At 29.8% G+C, this 17,463-nt stretch overlaps 2 protein-coding genes across 2 annotated transcripts; both read right to left on the reverse strand.

The window, feature by feature from the left end:
- Positions 1-1,859: 1,859 nt before the first annotated feature.
- LOC108489941 (adenylate kinase, chloroplastic) lies at positions 1,860-6,846 on the reverse strand. Its single transcript, XM_017794702.2, has 7 exons — positions 6,551-6,846; positions 6,355-6,450; positions 6,123-6,251; positions 5,918-6,052; positions 5,648-5,794; positions 5,437-5,511; positions 1,860-2,250 (listed from the first exon to the last, which is right to left on the reverse strand). The coding sequence occupies exons 1-7, from the start codon at positions 6,740-6,742 to the stop codon at positions 2,146-2,148; spliced, it is 879 nt and encodes a 292-aa protein (XP_017650191.1). The 5' UTR covers positions 6,743-6,846; the 3' UTR covers positions 1,860-2,145.
- A 6,778-nt stretch (positions 6,847-13,624) lies between these two features.
- Positions 13,625-15,961, reverse strand: LOC108451971 (endoglucanase 9-like). The gene is made up of 6 exons (XM_017749687.2): positions 15,506-15,961; positions 14,921-15,424; positions 14,679-14,828; positions 14,427-14,538; positions 14,169-14,332; positions 13,625-14,076 (listed from the first exon to the last, which is right to left on the reverse strand). The coding sequence occupies exons 1-6, from the start codon at positions 15,713-15,715 to the stop codon at positions 13,756-13,758; spliced, it is 1,461 nt and encodes a 486-aa protein (XP_017605176.1). The 5' UTR covers positions 15,716-15,961; the 3' UTR covers positions 13,625-13,755.
- Positions 15,962-17,463: the final 1,502 nt, after the last annotated feature.

Below are 17,463 nucleotides of genomic sequence, written 5' to 3' on the forward strand. Positions count from 1 at the left end.
ATGTACCATTAAGCCTATCATATTAGTATATATTATATATAAAATGAATAATCTATTAATGGTTCCATATATATTTATATTATTATATTATGTAATACTATATCATATACTATGATTTAACATGCAAGTAACTAGCCAATTGAATCTTAGCTCGATTAGTTTCAGCATTGTTGCCAATGTAGAAGGACGTGAGTTTGAATGTCTTAAAATGCATTATCCTCCTATTTAAAGGGTGGGAAAGAATTATGGGTAATTCTGAGCATTATATAAAATAAGTAGATATGATAATAATAAAATTAAAGTTAAAAAAAAAAAAAACATGTAAGTAACTATACTATACTATACTATACTATCCCATATCTCATTATTATATAGGATAAATTACACCATTAGTCATTCAATCCCGACTATTATCCACATTTAATATCTTACCCATTACCCTATTAAATCATGGATGTCATGCAGCTTCTTTTCTTCTTCTTCTTCTTCTTTTCTTTTTTTTTTCATTTCCACTCGAGTTTCCATCTAATTAAAATATTTCAACCTATTTTCCACGTAATATCCATTTCATTTGCCATTTTATTTAGTTGTTTTGCTATTTTGATTTATTTCAATTGTGAAGTAAATAAATTTTAGAGTAAATTGCACCAAACAGTCCTAAACTATTACTTACATTTTAAATTGATCCTTAAACTTTGAAGCGTTCTAATTACATACTAATCTTTAGAGATTATATTAATCAAGTTATTTCGTTACTAAAATTGTTAATTTTACCATTGGCATATTAGTCTTATATGGAATAATTTAAAATAAAAATAGAAAAGTAAACCTTAAAGTTAAAAAAGGTTAAAAGTAAAAAGATGACGGGCAAAACGGTAAAACTTTACCACATAAACTATAGTAAAAACATGAAAAATCAGAACCAAATTAAAACTATTAACTATAAAAAAATAAAAAAAGGACAACTTTGGAGAGTTGTTAAACCTGAAAACCTAAAATTAAAGAACCAACGATATCAAAATTACAAGGAGATATGTCGTTTTACCTTTTTTTTAATTCAAATTGTTTTTCTTTTAATGTTAATTTATGGTTTAATTTTTAATTATAAATTATTCCACCTAAGATTTGATGTATCACTCAATAGTGATATTAATGATTTTAGTTAAAAAGACTTGATTGATATAATCTCTAAAATTTAATAAAGTAATTAAAATATTTTAAAGTTTAAAGACCAAATTCATAAAAATTCATAAAAGGATTATTAGGTTGGATTTGGGAAATTTTTGAATTTTGATAGGGTTATTCAGATTTTTTAGGTTCATTTAGGGGATATTTATTATTATTTTTTAGTGTGGTAAAGGTTTCGGGTTGATCTATTCTTGTGTTTGAGATAAAGGTTTAGTATTGATTAGGTTTAGGTTAGGGTTAGGGTTTGTCAAAAACAAAAATACCAGTATAATCACTCAATTATATTTTTGGTTCTATTTTGGTCATTAATTATTATTATTTATTTTAATTGAATTTTTAAAGGGCTCTTTTAACAATTAAGCATTTTTTAATGTAGTTAGTTTTCTATTGAGATATCATGCAGTAGACAAAGACACAAATTCCTTGAAAGATGTCAACCGAATTGGCATCACTTAATAACGCTAAAATTGCAGTTATCTTGAAAAATGAAATTAATAGGTTAAATGCAGAATTTCTTGGCCATCACTAGAAAAAAATGGGGCTATAAAAGAAGCAATTTGTGTGTTTAAGTGTGTAGGAAATAAGGTGGTAAGACCCCGTTGGAAAAAGTACCAAGTCCAGAGGCTGAAATGAAAATAGCCTGCGCAAGGTAAAACTAAAAGAAGAAAGCATACCAAATCTTACACATACAGTTTTTATTTAAATTTATTTATTTTTTTTGGAGGGTCACAATGAGATAATTTTCCTTAAAAAATATAAAGAATTGATGATTACAAACTCGGAATTGAACTTGAAACTTACATCCCCCAAAAAAAAAAAAAAAAAAGAAATAACCAAAAGAAGAAATGAAAGAAAAAAAGGGAATTGAACTACTTAACTCTATTACACAAGTCCAATTATCCAATGCCAATAAGGATATATTTGTTGATGGAAATCGCCAAGATATCTGATTTTCATTTATGCAGCTACAGATCCAGAATTCACCTTCCTTTGCTCACCTACATGTGTAAGAGCAGCATCAATTTGTGCAAACACATGTTCCTTGGCCTCATTTCCATTAACCTGAAGATACAAACATTATATTCCTTCATTTAATATATAATTTAAGATGATTGAACTCAATAGAACCCAGTAACCAGTTTTTCTGCCAAATTTTGAATTTAGCAGACAATAGCTTCATCTTTGGAATGGTCTCAAACAATATGGCAGTCTGTATAATTCATAATAACATGATAATACCTCCACTAATCCTTGTGTCTTTCAATTTTAATTCTCAGAAACAGTTACCAACAACATTAATCTTGAAGTCAATTAACACATCAAACACGAAATTTTAAGCTGATACCAGTTGACATTTTCAAGCATCAATAACAAAAGCAATCAGAACAATAATCCAGGGTTTAAGCACATTACTGCAGAAAGAACAAGAAGTTGAAATTTGAAGCTAATGATGCTGGCATATAACTGGGATCCCAGATAAAGGAATCATGACTTATGCACATCCTCATGCTTAGACAGTTTAGACTCTACTTGGTTCATCTGGCAAGGGCATTTCAGATGTTGACTCTTTGCCATCGTAAACAATAGTAATTCATGAAACATTTCCTAGCAACCTGTTCCGAAGTCTCACATTAGTCATTGACATCAGACATTAACTTTCACTACCCACGTGTTATGGTTGCCTTTGTGGGCAAGACAAGAAGTCAAAAGCGCCAAAAATAGAAGGACAAGTAAATTTCTTTTAGTAGTATTCTTAATTAGAATGATTTTTTAACAAGTATTTTATTATAATTAAAAGTCCTTTGATTATAATTTTTTAGTTTCTTCCTCTACAAGAATAAAACCTTCTGTAACCACTATTTAAGAGGACAATTTTTAGTATTAAAATAAGACAAATTATTCCAATTTATAAAGGTCAAGAGACTTTCTTTTAACTAGTCTAAAGTTAGGAGATCTCTTCAACAGGTTCTAAGGTTAGGAGCTCCCTTTGGCCTGTTCCATATATTAATTATAAGTTATTCATGTGGTAGGAACCACAATAAGGGAAAGGCTTCCTCAACTAAAGTCAGCTTTCCCATGAACTGCTGATAACTCAATCTACAACCCACGACCATAACAACTTGGTATCAAAGCCAAACATTAGGTGATCCCATTCCCATCGCAAAAAAGGAGTTGATGGCTTTGTTACAAGAAATTCAAAGAATTAATGAAGAAAGAGTTGGAAAAGCCAAGTCCCGAATGGCAGCAAACCATATTCGAATTGAAGTACAGGCATTAGGTATGTGTCTAGGTCTTTGACTCATCAATCGAGTTAAACTCAAAGACTCGAGGATTCGGCACAAAAGAATATCAGAGAAGAATACAGGTCCAAGGACTTGTTTTACGTGCACTTAAATACTAATATTTTCAAGTAATATATAATACATTAATATTATACATAATTTATTTATTGAATTATTTTATTATTTGGATTGGATTTATATTGAATTAAAATAATTTTAAAAAATAAAATAACCTAAAATATATTAATTTAGCAAGTATTTTATTGCAATTAAAAGTCCTGAATTTTAGTTTCCTAATGTAACCTCCATTTAAGGGTCAATTCTTAGTAATAAAATAAGATATAAATCATTCCAATTTATAGAGGTTTTAAGACTCTCTTCCTAACAAGTCTAAGATTAGGAACTCCCTTTGACAAGTTCATAATTGATCATAGCTTATTTACGTGGTAGGAATCGAAAAAAGGGAAAATCTTCCTCAATCAAAGCAAACTTTCATATAAAAATCACACGGTGACTCAATCCATAGCCAGTGACCATAACACCACACTAGTATTCTCAGTAGCCTACCATCTCTGGTGCCACAATATTCCTTATTTTCCTATCCTGCCCTTTGTTCACATTATTCCAATAATTAGATGACTCGAAAATTGAAAGCTAGTCTTTAATAGTCTAATTTGATCTTATCAAATGGTTTTCAACAAAATAAATAACCAAAGATCTAAAAACAAGAGTTCAACCAATATGGCTGGATTTGTTTGGATCTTCAGTTAACTCTAGTAAAATTGTAAAGAAATTCTAGCCTCATATAAGGTGAGAAAATAGGAACTGAATTGAAAAGAATAACTAGAAGGCAGAAAAAAATGAATGAAAATCATAGCAAAAAGTGAAATATTTCAAGGAAAGAAGTAGCCATTATTGGTTTGATGAGTCTAAAAAGAAAAGATTTCTATACCTTATGGCCTTGGACAAAAGAGTTCACTTGAGACTTGAGATAAATGACAATGCTTTTAGCAAGGATTTGAAAATTAAGTATAATTTAATTTTAAAAATTACTCTCAATTAATTTTACAACACGATGCTTTTCCTTCTTTTACTTTCTGTAATTAGAACATTAAAATTTTCGCCTCCAACTTCCAACATTAAAATTGAAACTTGACTGGTAAATTTTATCCATGGTCCCTACCCTTTTAATTTGGATCTACTTTAGCTCCTAACCTTGACATTGTCCAGTTAAGTCCCTAACTGGCACATCATGAGGACATTCCCTTGATACTCCCACGGATATTTTTCTCAGTTAATGAAAAATGTGACAAAAGGACCAAAGTAAAATCACTTGAAAGATACAAATAGAACAAAATTGTAGTTAGGAACTAATGACTAGAGTAAAATGTTAGAGCTCATTGATAGAATTTACTTGGAACTAGCCATTTTATGTCACCAAGCCAATACTCCTTTTATTTCCCATTTTTAACCAGAAAAATCCTTTTATATTACACATAATCAAGTTACCCAAAACTTAAATTATGAGAAAGAATTCCATTCAACACCAGTAAAATTCTAGGCTCCACAAGCGATGTTCTTAGGGTGACACATACTCCTCAGGGTGCAATACTTTTCAAGAAAATAATAATTAGAGCGGAAATGGGATACGTGGAAACATCTAAACTCACTCGTGGAGTTGAAAAGTTTTCACTACAAAGGCATCAAAGACCACCTCTGATATATGTCAAATTAAAATGAATGAATTCAACACATTTTCATATTCAAGGGTTCATAAGAAAACCTTGATCAAAACAGTGTTTGGCTATTAATTGAGGAAGACCAAAATTTGAATCTCTATTAATTATAAAACCAAACCAAACTGCATGTATAATTCAGTTTTTTTATTTTCTCATCTTTATTTGCATGATCCTATGCAAGCATTGAATTAAATCAATTAATGACATGGAGAAAGAAGTTAACATGCCTTGACTGTGATATCTTTATATACAGAGAGCACAGCATCCACATTTTGATGATGTGTGCGTAGCCGCAACTTTACCTACAAATTTCAAATAAGAGATGCAATTTGTCAATTTAACAACAGGGCACAACTACAAATGAAGAAGAATCCCAAAAATTTAAAAGCACACATAATCCCCGCTCAATAGCAATCAAACAAGGAATATCAGACATGCCTTTTCTTCAGTATCATCAAATCGTTGTGTAAGCCTGGATGCAATTTCATCGTTCTCCGGGGGTGAATATTTCAAGTGGTATATCTTCCCCGTAAGAGGGTCTAACCTTCGCCCAACCACTCTCTCAACAAGAATGTCTTCAGAAACCTGGAAACAAGTTGCACATGTTATATTAGAATACACTTACTGTTTTAAACTAATTTACAAATGAAGGAATAACAGGATGCAGTATGTTTTTGATGAATTAAAAGAGCAATAAAACATTCTTACATCCAACAAAATGAAAACATCAGGACGGATCCCATAATCCTCAAGAGCAGCTGCCTGGGATGAGCTCCTAGGATAGCCATCTAAAAGCCAACCCCTTTGTTGAGAATCAGGTTGCAGCAGACGCTCCTTGACCATCTAATGCCAAAACTATGGGATTCATGAATAGGAAAAGCATTCTATATGAAGTGAACAATATCTACCCTACCATAACAACTATTTCATCAGGGACTAATTCTCCTTTCTCCATGTATTCCTTCGCTAGCTTCCCGTTTTCACTAGCGGCGGCAACTTCTGCTCTCAGTAAATCTCCAGCAGCAATATGCACCAAACCATACTGAATAAATAAATATTATCATTTTATCCTTCCTTTATTAAAAAAAAAATTAACTTCAGTTGAAAACAAGAAAAATCAATGCAAACATATAGAGAGATCTTACTTTTTGGGTGATGAGCTCACATTGTGTACCTTTACCAGAAGCCGGAGCCCCTGATATGATTACCTTCAACGGCTCTGCCTTAGCCGAAGCAGCAACCTGCCATCATCCACGATTTAGAAAAAAAGCAACAAAATCCAAGCACAAATTCAAATAGTAAGTAATAAGTGGAAGCGTAGAAGTGAGCAGGGAAAATTACGAGGAAATTGGGGGCATTTGAGGAGGGGAGCTTCTTGAAACGGTAACGCGTTTGATTAGAACGGAGAGTGAGGGGAGTGAAAGATGAGTGAGAACGGAGGAATAGATTAGGGCTGGGGTTAGGGAACTTACTAGAATGAGGGGAAAGGGAGGGAGACAAAGAAATAGAGGGAGATAAAGAAGTGCTGCCCATTATTAGCTTTCTCTCTCTCTCCTTTCTCTCTCTCTCTCTCTGCGGACAAATCTAGACCAACTTAAGAAAATCTATCGCGTCTTACTTCTAACACCCACATCCCTCCCTCCCCTCCCTAAATTATATAGTATGCAAAATAATTTTGAAAATTGAAAATATATAAAATAATAAAATAATTATCTTATGTTTTATAAAATTAAAAATTAAAATAAATGTTTTAATTTTAAATCTAATTATTATATTTATTCCGTTTCAAACATATTTAAAACAAACATATTTTTTCAACTTTATAAAAAAAAATAGGGTACTAAATACGTTTTCATATTTTAATTATTAAAAATGCTTTTTTAATTATTATTAATTTTCTTCAATATTAATTATCTCTTCAAATCTTTCATAAATTTTATATTATTTTGTTAATAATATGATCACGAAATTAAAGCATAATAATATATAAGTTTAATTTAAAAAATGATAATTAATATTATATTGACTTTTTTAATATTACATATTTATTATTTTTCACATTATATCTAGAATTACTCATAAACCTATTCATGGGCGGGCTATTAGCTAGGCCCGCCAAAATTTGAGGGTTTGAATAAAAATATTATGCCCAAAAATGAGTTTAGACAAAAAAATTTGGCCCGTTTAAAATATGGGACAAACTCGAGTTTGAACATTCAAGGCCCAAATCTAGCTTGACTGTTTTTAAGTTTATAATAATTTATATTATGTTGTTTTAATATATTATGTAATTTAGAATACATTAAAAAATAAACATATACTAAATATATAACACCGTAATGTAAACATTAAAATAATGTTAAGATAACTATATAAAAATTAATAAATAAAAAGTATAAATTTATTAAATATTAAAATAAGATAAATAAACATTTGTCTTTAAAAAATTAAAAAATGTGAGGGGCCTAAAATGAGTTTGGGTTAGTCTTTTGCAAATATGAGATAGTTTAGACAAAAATTTAAGTCTATGTTCCAGGTCAGGTTGAGCTTGGACAAATATAAAATATATTAATATCATACTTAGACCCGACCCATGAGCACCTCTATTCCCCAACCAATAAATAAAAAAAATAATATTTTTACTGCACTTGAACCCACATCCTCCTACATTAACAATAATACTCATATCAATCGAGCTAAGACTTAATCAACAATATTTTATTGACTTTAAATACATGATATTTTGAAACTATTTTAAAATAGAAATATTATAATAGTAGATGGTATTAAAATTTTATTTTTATATATAGTTTCTAACTTAATTTTAATTATTAATTAGTGAATATAGAATATTAATTAAATTTAAATATTGTGACTATTAAATAATTTATTGTAACATTAATTATATCTTTAAATACCTATTTTAATTTTAATAGTGCATTTAATTTATAAAAATAATGATAAACTTAAAAATATTTTAAAACAATTTAAAATTTATAGTGACTTATTATGTAAAATTACAAGTTAAATTATTATATATAAATAAATTGAAATATGATTTGTAAAACACCATTAAAATTTATATAAAACAGGCAAAGGAGCTTATATTGCAACTTTCCTCCACAAATGCTTACTTTCATTCATTGCCACACGTCAAATATAATATGAACACATTACAAACTTAATATTTAGACCATTCTTAAGACTTTCAAGTTTGCTCAATAAATCTCCTGTAGTACTTTCCCAAATATTTCTAACCTCTATAAAAATTTGTAAATATTAAAAATATAAAATATAAATAAATATACATATATATATATAAAATTTAGAAAATATATATAATCTAGAAAAATAACAAATAAATTATAAAAATTTATAAACATAAAATTTACAAAAAAATGATAATTGAAAATAAATTTGTTGAAATTAATAATATTATTACAAAAGGTAAAAATTGTAAAATAATTTTAAAATCTCAAAATTATTTTTATAAAATTATAAAATATATAAATTCTAAAATTCTAAAAGGTATTTTAATTTCATTTTTTAATTTACTTGAAATTTAAATATATATAATTTTATAATAATTTTAAATTTTATATATTATTTTTCTTTTTAAAATTTATAATTCTATATTTTAGAATTTTATAAAAATATTTTTAAATACTTATTAAAATTTTTATATATTGTATATGATTTTTGTTTATTTTAGTAAACATAATATATATAATATTAAAAAATAAAAAAGACACGTAATGTATTCTACTAGTGTCACATGGCGGTTTACTCTGGTCAACCAAAACATATTTTCACTTTGATCGACTATTAACCAACGTTGATCAGCCACGTGGCACTATTAAAATTCACAACATGTCCTTTATTATTATTTTAATATTATGTATTATATTGATTAAAATATAAAAAATTATGTATAATATATTAAAATAAAGTTTAAAAATATTTTTATAAAATTCTAAAATATAATTATATATTTTAAAAGTCAAAATAATATATAAAAATTGAAAATGGTATAAAATTTAAATATATATATTTAAATTTCAAGTAATTGCAAAAAAAAAATTTTAATACCTTTTTAGAATTTTAGAATTATATATTTTAGAATTTTATAAAAAATAAACTTTTGTTTTAAAATTTAAATTTTTTTATGATTTTTACAATTTTTACATTTTGTAAGAATATTATTACTTTCAACCAATTTATTTTCAATCATCTTATTCTTTTAATTTTATTTTTATAATTTAAATATTTTTCTATATTTTATGTATTTTTTCTAATTTTTATATATTTTTTCATCTTTTATATTTTTAATGTGTATATACATTTAATAAAATAAAATATTTGTTTTTTATCTACATATGTCACGTGACACTTTGTGATTGGTTATAATATTTTTTTTAACTTCTATAAAAAAAGGACTAAAAAATATAACAGAGGCAAACTTTAGGAACAAAATTGGGAAAAAAAAAATTTAAGTACCAAAGTGGGAAAATATATATACTTCAAAGGCCCAATTGTGAATTAAGAATTTAAAACTTAAAACATTTTTTATAAAATCATAAAAAATAGATAAATTCAAATTTAAAACTTAAAAACCATTTATGTTCTATTAGAAGCCATAACGGATCAAAATAGTGTAGTGAAGCAAAATATTAGGAGAGCGTGCAAGGTCATGACATGGAATATTTGACGTTGCAATATTACTTGCTGGTTAGGTGAGATTGTGACATCGTAAAAATATAGTCGCCACATCACAGAAGAATGTTACGACATTACAAAGTCGAGGTCGCGATGTCACCCCTCTTTTTAACCCAAAAACATTACAAATAACCCATCAAATCACTTTTCCAAAACATACTCAACCATACGTTACAACATGAAATCATTGAAATGATATCGAAACATGCTAAAACTTCATAAATTCATTCTAAACAAGTTTAATAAATATTCAAAACGTTTCTCACATCAAAAGGAGTAAATATGCCCGCATGCTACCCAAATTAAGGTCATAATTACTCAAGGCTCAAGCCAACAACCATACCACAAAAAAAAAACAAAAGTTAAATGCCACATTCTAATACAAGCCCAAGAGGAATATGAAACTAACATTTTTATGCTAAGACTAAGGACCCTATAGTACATGGCACTAGGAATCAAATGCATAAATACAAACATTTATATGATTTACAGACATATTTCTCAGCATTTTATTTTTATTATCAAATTTTAGAAAGTTCACCATTGATAATTTTAATAAAATACATCTTGGACACTTACGTTCCAACCAAATACCAATATACTAAGTTGTACTAAAGTGTATCCAATCGAACACCATTTCACTTAAGGCCCTCACTATGTACATTACTGCTATGCTATAAGGCAAGTTTCATTATCTTCTCACTAAACAATGTCTTCATCAACTAAGTAAGCTTACTAACCTTATTGACATACCAATTGTGTCCTAATTCATTATTATTACTATTACTACTACTACTAAAATATGTGGCCATAACAAGATTTTTAATGTAAAAAGGGCTCATAATTATCCAAAAAATTCCTCCTCATCACACTCTCAAAAATACTAATATTTAATTGTATTTAGGTTCCAAATAACTAAAATACTTTTGGTGTCAAATTATCATTTTGCCCCTCAACTCGTATTTACACCGGATTAAATTCGAAACTCTAAAAATAACTTAATATGTTATCTAAGGGCTTCCAAACATTCCAAAAATTAATAAATCCACCAAAAATGATTTTTTTTATCAGATTTATGAATAGAATTTTTGAAAAAGTCTCATATAGGGAGCTGAAAATTTTTTAATCGTTACGAAAAGGAGCTAGACAAGGATGGGGGAATAGAAAGTTTCCTCCATAGACTGATAGCAGTAGGGTGGTCCTTGGAAAAGAACCAACAATCTCCATACCTTAAACAAAGCAATGCCGTCGTACGAAGAATTTTGCCAACTTCCCAAAGGAAAATAGAAGAAGAGAGTTTTGGGATAAGGTGAAGCTTCCAAATCAACTCCAATCCTTCGAAACGCCAAAGGATAGGTGCAAAAGATCAAACCCCAAGTAATAGGTAGAGCTAAGAGAAAAGGTCCCATTGGAGGTAAAAATTCCAACACATATAGTTCCATTCTCAAGAACCGAAAATGGGGTGGCCGTGATATTACACGCAATATTAGTAGGAAAGGGGAAAGAGATGGGGGAAGGCAAGTCGCAAAAATCACTAACCATAAGAGCATCCTCACCCTTATTGAGAGGACTTCGTATCGAAGAGCAAATAGGACCAAGCCTAGTAAAATTGTCAATCCAAAAATTCATCCAAAATCCATCTTTAGTAACCCATCTAATTCCATGCAAGTGAGATGAATTAAAGGGCGGATTTGAGCCATTCTAGTGTTTGGCTTTGAGAAGTTTTGCTCATAAAACTTCATGGGTATCGATGTTTTTCCAACAAAGTTTTAAGAGTTGAGCTTGATTTTACATTTTCATTTGTTTCATGTCAAGGCCTTCATCTCTTTTGGATTTTGTACTCTTTCAGCTAACACGATGATGCTTGGTATGGTTTTTAGATCCATCCCAAAGGAAATTCCTATTAATGTGATCAATGGGGTTATAAACGCTAGACAAGAGTTTCTTACAGTGCATGTAATAGGAAGGGATTATCACAATAGTAGACTTCACCAGCATTAGTCTTCCAATTGGGGTTAGTATATTGGCTTTCTACCCGCTAGTTTAAATCGAATTTTTTCAACAAAATAAGGTGGTGTCATTTTTATTCACCCTTTTGTGGAGCCAGGATATTTTCCTAGATTCCAACATAATTTGTGGTCCAAAGCTTACACCCACTCATAGAAGATGATTTTCTTACTTTTGAAACCTAATCTTCTGACCTGATTCCTCTTTCCTAACCAAAAATATATATCAAGGACCTTTTAAATGATGCTGGTCCTTGCCTTTTGTTATTTTACTTGGGGTTTACTTCTTCCTGCAGCCCATTAGCAGTGTTAGACCATCTTGCTGGAAATACTTTATTAATCAAATGAAATGAAATACACAACAGCAAGCAGGTATCTGAACATAAACTACAATTCCAAAATACGTAACACCAGAATCCCAGAATCACACATCACAAGCTAATTTCAAGTAAATCTTCTTTAACTTTCAAGTTAGTCCGAAGCTCTTTCTTTCTTTTGATTTCTTTGCAATTTTGAAATTAATGCTCTTTTAACATAAAAAGAAAAAATGACAAGAGAGACAAAATCAGATATAATATTTATGTTTTTTATATAATTTTTATTAAGACCCCCGATTTTTAAAAAATACATACTTAAACACCCTCAAATCATATTTGACTTTTACTTATTATTGCAACAACAATAATATTAACTGAATTAACACGAAATCATATTCATATTTGAGATTTGATTTTAAGTTTTTATTACAAGACTACTTTACCCTGCTATCATTCAACTTGTAATTTGGATATGTAATGAGATTCGCTCAAACAAAAAGTGATGACTACATGAACCATAAGATCATTTGATGCAATTATCCTCTTTTATTCCCATAAATATTTTTCTGGTCCCTTACATCTAAACAATTGATGGCCTGATTGGATAATATGATGGGAATAAGGGGACAATGTACAATTCACCTTTTTCTCTCCTTATATTATTAGTTTTTATAGTAAAAATTTCACATTATCTCCTTAGTTTGATAAATATCACAAATTTAGGAGTTAAAAGATAAAAAAATTAAATAAAAGAATAAAATGAGCTGCTTCTTTTTTTTTTTTTTTTAAAGTTGGATGACCAAATATTTTTACTTTCTTTTATATTTACTTTTACATTTATTTTAGGGTAAATTATATTAGTATCACTCTAAAAGTATAGTTTTAAGCACCAATAAAATAGCGCCATATCATTAAATTTTAATGATAAAAAATATTATTCTGCATCCATCTAAATCAAATAACTTCTCCAACTTAATTTAACTTTCAATAAATTACTTAAAATAATTAATTTTTAAATTATAAACAAACATATTTTTATTCTTTTATAAATTTTAATTATTTTGTTTTTATTATAAGTTAATATTTTTATTTTTGTGCAACTAATTTAAAAAATTAGTAATTTTGTACAATTTTTTCATATCATTAACACGAAATTTTATTAATTATTTTATACTAAACCCCAAACATTAAATTCAAACCCTAATCTTTAAATTCCAAGCACCAAAGTTCATAGTTTAGGATTTAAAATTTAGTCTTTGAATTTGGCATTCAAGGGTACAAGTTTGGGTTCAAGCTTCAATTTTATAAAATTAATTTCATTTAATTAAACATTATAAAAAGAAACAAAAAGAGCAGTAATGAGTATAAACAGAGCGTTATATATCTTAATTAATTTGTTTTTGGTAGTATTCTGAATCTAAAATGAAAACAAACAACTTTAAACATTTGTCCCAACTATAATCAATCATTTGAGAGATTTAGTTTGATTCCACAAACAATTTACATCTTAATGAGAAAAATATGCTAATGGTCCAACCAAGGCAGCAGTGATGTAAGTAGAAGGCTCGGAATGTGAATAATCAGATCGATCATCTGGGAATCCATCGTTCTGATTTGGACCTCCAACAATAGCTCCAACCAAAATGTTGGGATTGGGGTTCGATGAGTAGAAGTATGGCTGGAAACCACCGTCGCATCCGATGCTTTGAGGGTGTTTTGCCAACGACGGCAATGAAGAACCCCTATGGTGAATTCTCTTGGGAAAATTCCGACCAAAACCAACCATGTACGACATTTTTATTGGATTCTCCCCTAGTATGTAATCCACCTGCAATTCCCACGGTATTCAGCTTTAGAATCTCATAAAATTGATTAAATCATTGTTCTTGGAAATAAGATAGAATTGAATGCATCTCTTGCCTGTCTTTTTGCAAGTCCGATTAGTGACTTTGGAGTGACGAAGAGGCTGCCACAGTTAAATGTCTGCTTTTTAGCTTTCATGTACTTGCCATATGTGGTAAGTAGAAATGTTATGGATGTAACATATTGAAGGTTGCTTTCAGGTAACTTGTACATAAGGCCACCTGTTTTTCAAAATTATAATCAATTCAAAAACTAACACACAGCAAGCATTTCTTAATTATATATAGGAGTAATACATAAAATTGTTCAAATCACCTTGTGTGTATTGGGTAGTTGAATAAGGAGAATTGGGCAAGATCCTACACATAAAGCTTTCAGCTTCTTGTTTGAATTGCTCGAAATTTTTATCTTTGCCCAACAATGCCATCTGTAAAAAATTAAAGCAAAGAAAAAAATTACTTAAATAAGACATTTGATATGCTGTCACACTTTAAACACTATTTGTGGAGTACAAAATTTTTCACTACAATGTAGAGAAATTGGATTGAAAAATATAATGTTAAATACCCTGGATAGAAGAACATGAGCACCAGCATATTTGTTATCCCAGCTGAAGATGTCAGGTTGATCATCAGCTCCCAATGTTTTCAAGAAATTATAGTAATAAGCATCATTTGTTGCTCTAAACAACCATGCTGCACCCCATAGTAACTCATCCTGCAACCATTAGTAGAAAATTTTAAGTATATTGTTGGACTGGGATGCCATCCAGTTCTAACAGTTCACAGCCAAAAGAAAGCGCATCTTACCTTATATCCAGAATATGAGCAGTAAAACGGGCAGACCGCTGATCCAAGTGAGTCACTGTAAGCACCACGATATTGGATGGCAAACGCCATAACTTTTCTTGCTGTTTGCAGCAACAACCTCGAGTATTTTGGATCCACCCTTCGGAAAACTAAGGAGGCAGCTGCCAATGCCGCAGCCGTTTCACCAGCAACATCAGAGCCAGGGTTGCTTGATGAGACAGAGTACACAGTTCGAACAGTGTCCATGTCCTCAGGCCGCTCCCAGCACTTGTGATCTACATTGGGGTCACCCACCCCTACATAGAGCTTTCCGGGTTTGGAATTGGCACATTTTAGGAGATAGTCAGTCGCCCAACGGATAGCTGCCCTTGCCTCTTGTAACTGGGGACCCATTCTCTTTCCATATTCAAGTGTACCCCATGAAAGCATTGTGGTGGTGAATGCCATTGGGAAGTTAAATTTCACATTGTCTCCAGCATCGTAGTAGCCACCAGTCAAATCTACCTGAATTCGACACAAAATGCAACTTGTTATTTTCATTGTAGACTATATACGGATGACAAAAATGAAAGTGAGAATACGCACATGGTCAAGGGAGCCATCAGAAAGACCAGAGTTGGACCTCCATGAAACTTTCTGATTGGCAGGCAGCTTGCCTGATCTCTGGCCTTGGAAGAAGAGAAAGGATTTTTGTAGTGCATCTCTGTAATTCGGATTTCCTTCCACTCCAACACCCCCAAGCAGTAGCAATCCCAGTGAACACAAGAAAACCAAGAGAATGTTTGCCTTTGCCATTGAAACTTGCTTACTTGATTGCTTTTTTTTATTTAGGTATAATTCAACAATTGCATGGCCATTTATAGGAGCGAATGCTTATACAATATAGGTGCCCAAATCTCAATAGCGCAAAATCAGGCTTTTTAAGCCGAGAATCACTATTCTTTATTGTTGTTTAAAATCTTCCTTTTCAAGGATTAAAGAAATAGAAAAATAAGGAAGTTCAGACATCCTGTTATAGTACATGTCAACACCTTGATCTTGAGGATATAATGGCTGCTGATTAGTTGCTTTGCTTTAACATCAATTGAATTGAGTTGACGACTTGGAGTCATTTCCGTTCATACCCTTTCTTCACATTATTTTTCCATATTATTACTTGCTTTTACCCTACTCCTCCAATCCCTATTTTCTTTCAGCTTCATTTGTTTTTTGTTTTTTTTTTTTTTGGGGGTGTTTCTTACTAATTCTCAGAAGTCTACACCTAACCACACTAGAAGTAGAAACTCCTATTGAGATATCAATCCAATTATTTTTTTATGCAATTTCTATTATTATCCATAATTCGGATAAATTTCAATTATATTAATTCAATTATTATATAAAGTAACACCATTATACGTAAATATTTTCAATCTTATCGTTTGATTAAAAAATAACGATTCATAACCATATTCTTAATTTGTAACTTAATCATTACATTAACAAATTTGTGGACATTTATCTATTTTGACAAGGTAGAGCTAAATTACTTGATATTTCCAATTAATAAGACACTGATAACATAGATTGTTGTGAAGCCAAAAGGTGATTGTTATTATTTTCCTCGAGAAGAGAAAATGAAAGTTTAGTAATAAAAACAGATTCCAAATCAGTGAAGCATGAAACATTAAGACAAGATTGGAAAATAGTAGGACCAATGCGCAAATTAATGGATTAGAAAAGTTGTGCCTTAATTCTTTCATACAAAAACCTCCTCGGTCAATGGGAAAGAGAGAATGATGATTTTGTGGGGGTGCTAATTGGCGGAAACTGGGATTCATGTTTTGGCGATGAAAAAGGGAGGCGTGACTCGTGAGGGATGAAATGGCGCATTTTTTGGGAGACTCTCAGCCATGGATCGCGCAAAGAATTCGGCGCGCCAAACTCACAAACCATAAATAAAATGAAAATGGATATACATTACTTACTATTATGCTGCTTTTTGCACTTTGATTTATTTCCATGCTTTTGATTCCTTTATTCTCTTTTTCCACCATGCTTTACGACCAATCTTCTCCTTTAATTATTTAATTTTCATATTTCCTTTAATTTTAAATAAACATAGACTAAGAATGGATAATCATTCATTACTGGTTTTTTTAACATATATTAGGGTTTACTCTTCTATAAATATAAGTGACCCACTTGTAATATAGCCTTTAAAGTAAAGGCGGAACTTAAAACTTTTTTAGGGGTCAGAATTAAATTATATTTTTTTACTATAGTAAAAATATAATGTTATCATTTGAATAATTTATATCTTTATCATTTTAAAAAGTTAAATCAAATTTTTATTATTTTGAGGGTTAAAAGTGTTATTTTACTGTTATTAATTTAAATTTTTATAAATTATAAAGAGTTTAAATTAAAATTTTACTATTTTAAAGGAGATATGACCCCAAAATCTCAACTACGCTCTATCACTAGTTGAAAATATGATAGAAACCATGTACCCAAGGTTGTACACAAGCTTTGCTTGGCTCTATTAATCCAAATCTTGCTCT

This window comes from Gossypium arboreum, chromosome 5, assembly GCF_025698485.1.
Source record: "Gossypium arboreum isolate Shixiya-1 chromosome 5, ASM2569848v2, whole genome shotgun sequence".
Taxonomy (NCBI): domain Eukaryota; kingdom Viridiplantae; phylum Streptophyta; class Magnoliopsida; order Malvales; family Malvaceae; genus Gossypium; species Gossypium arboreum.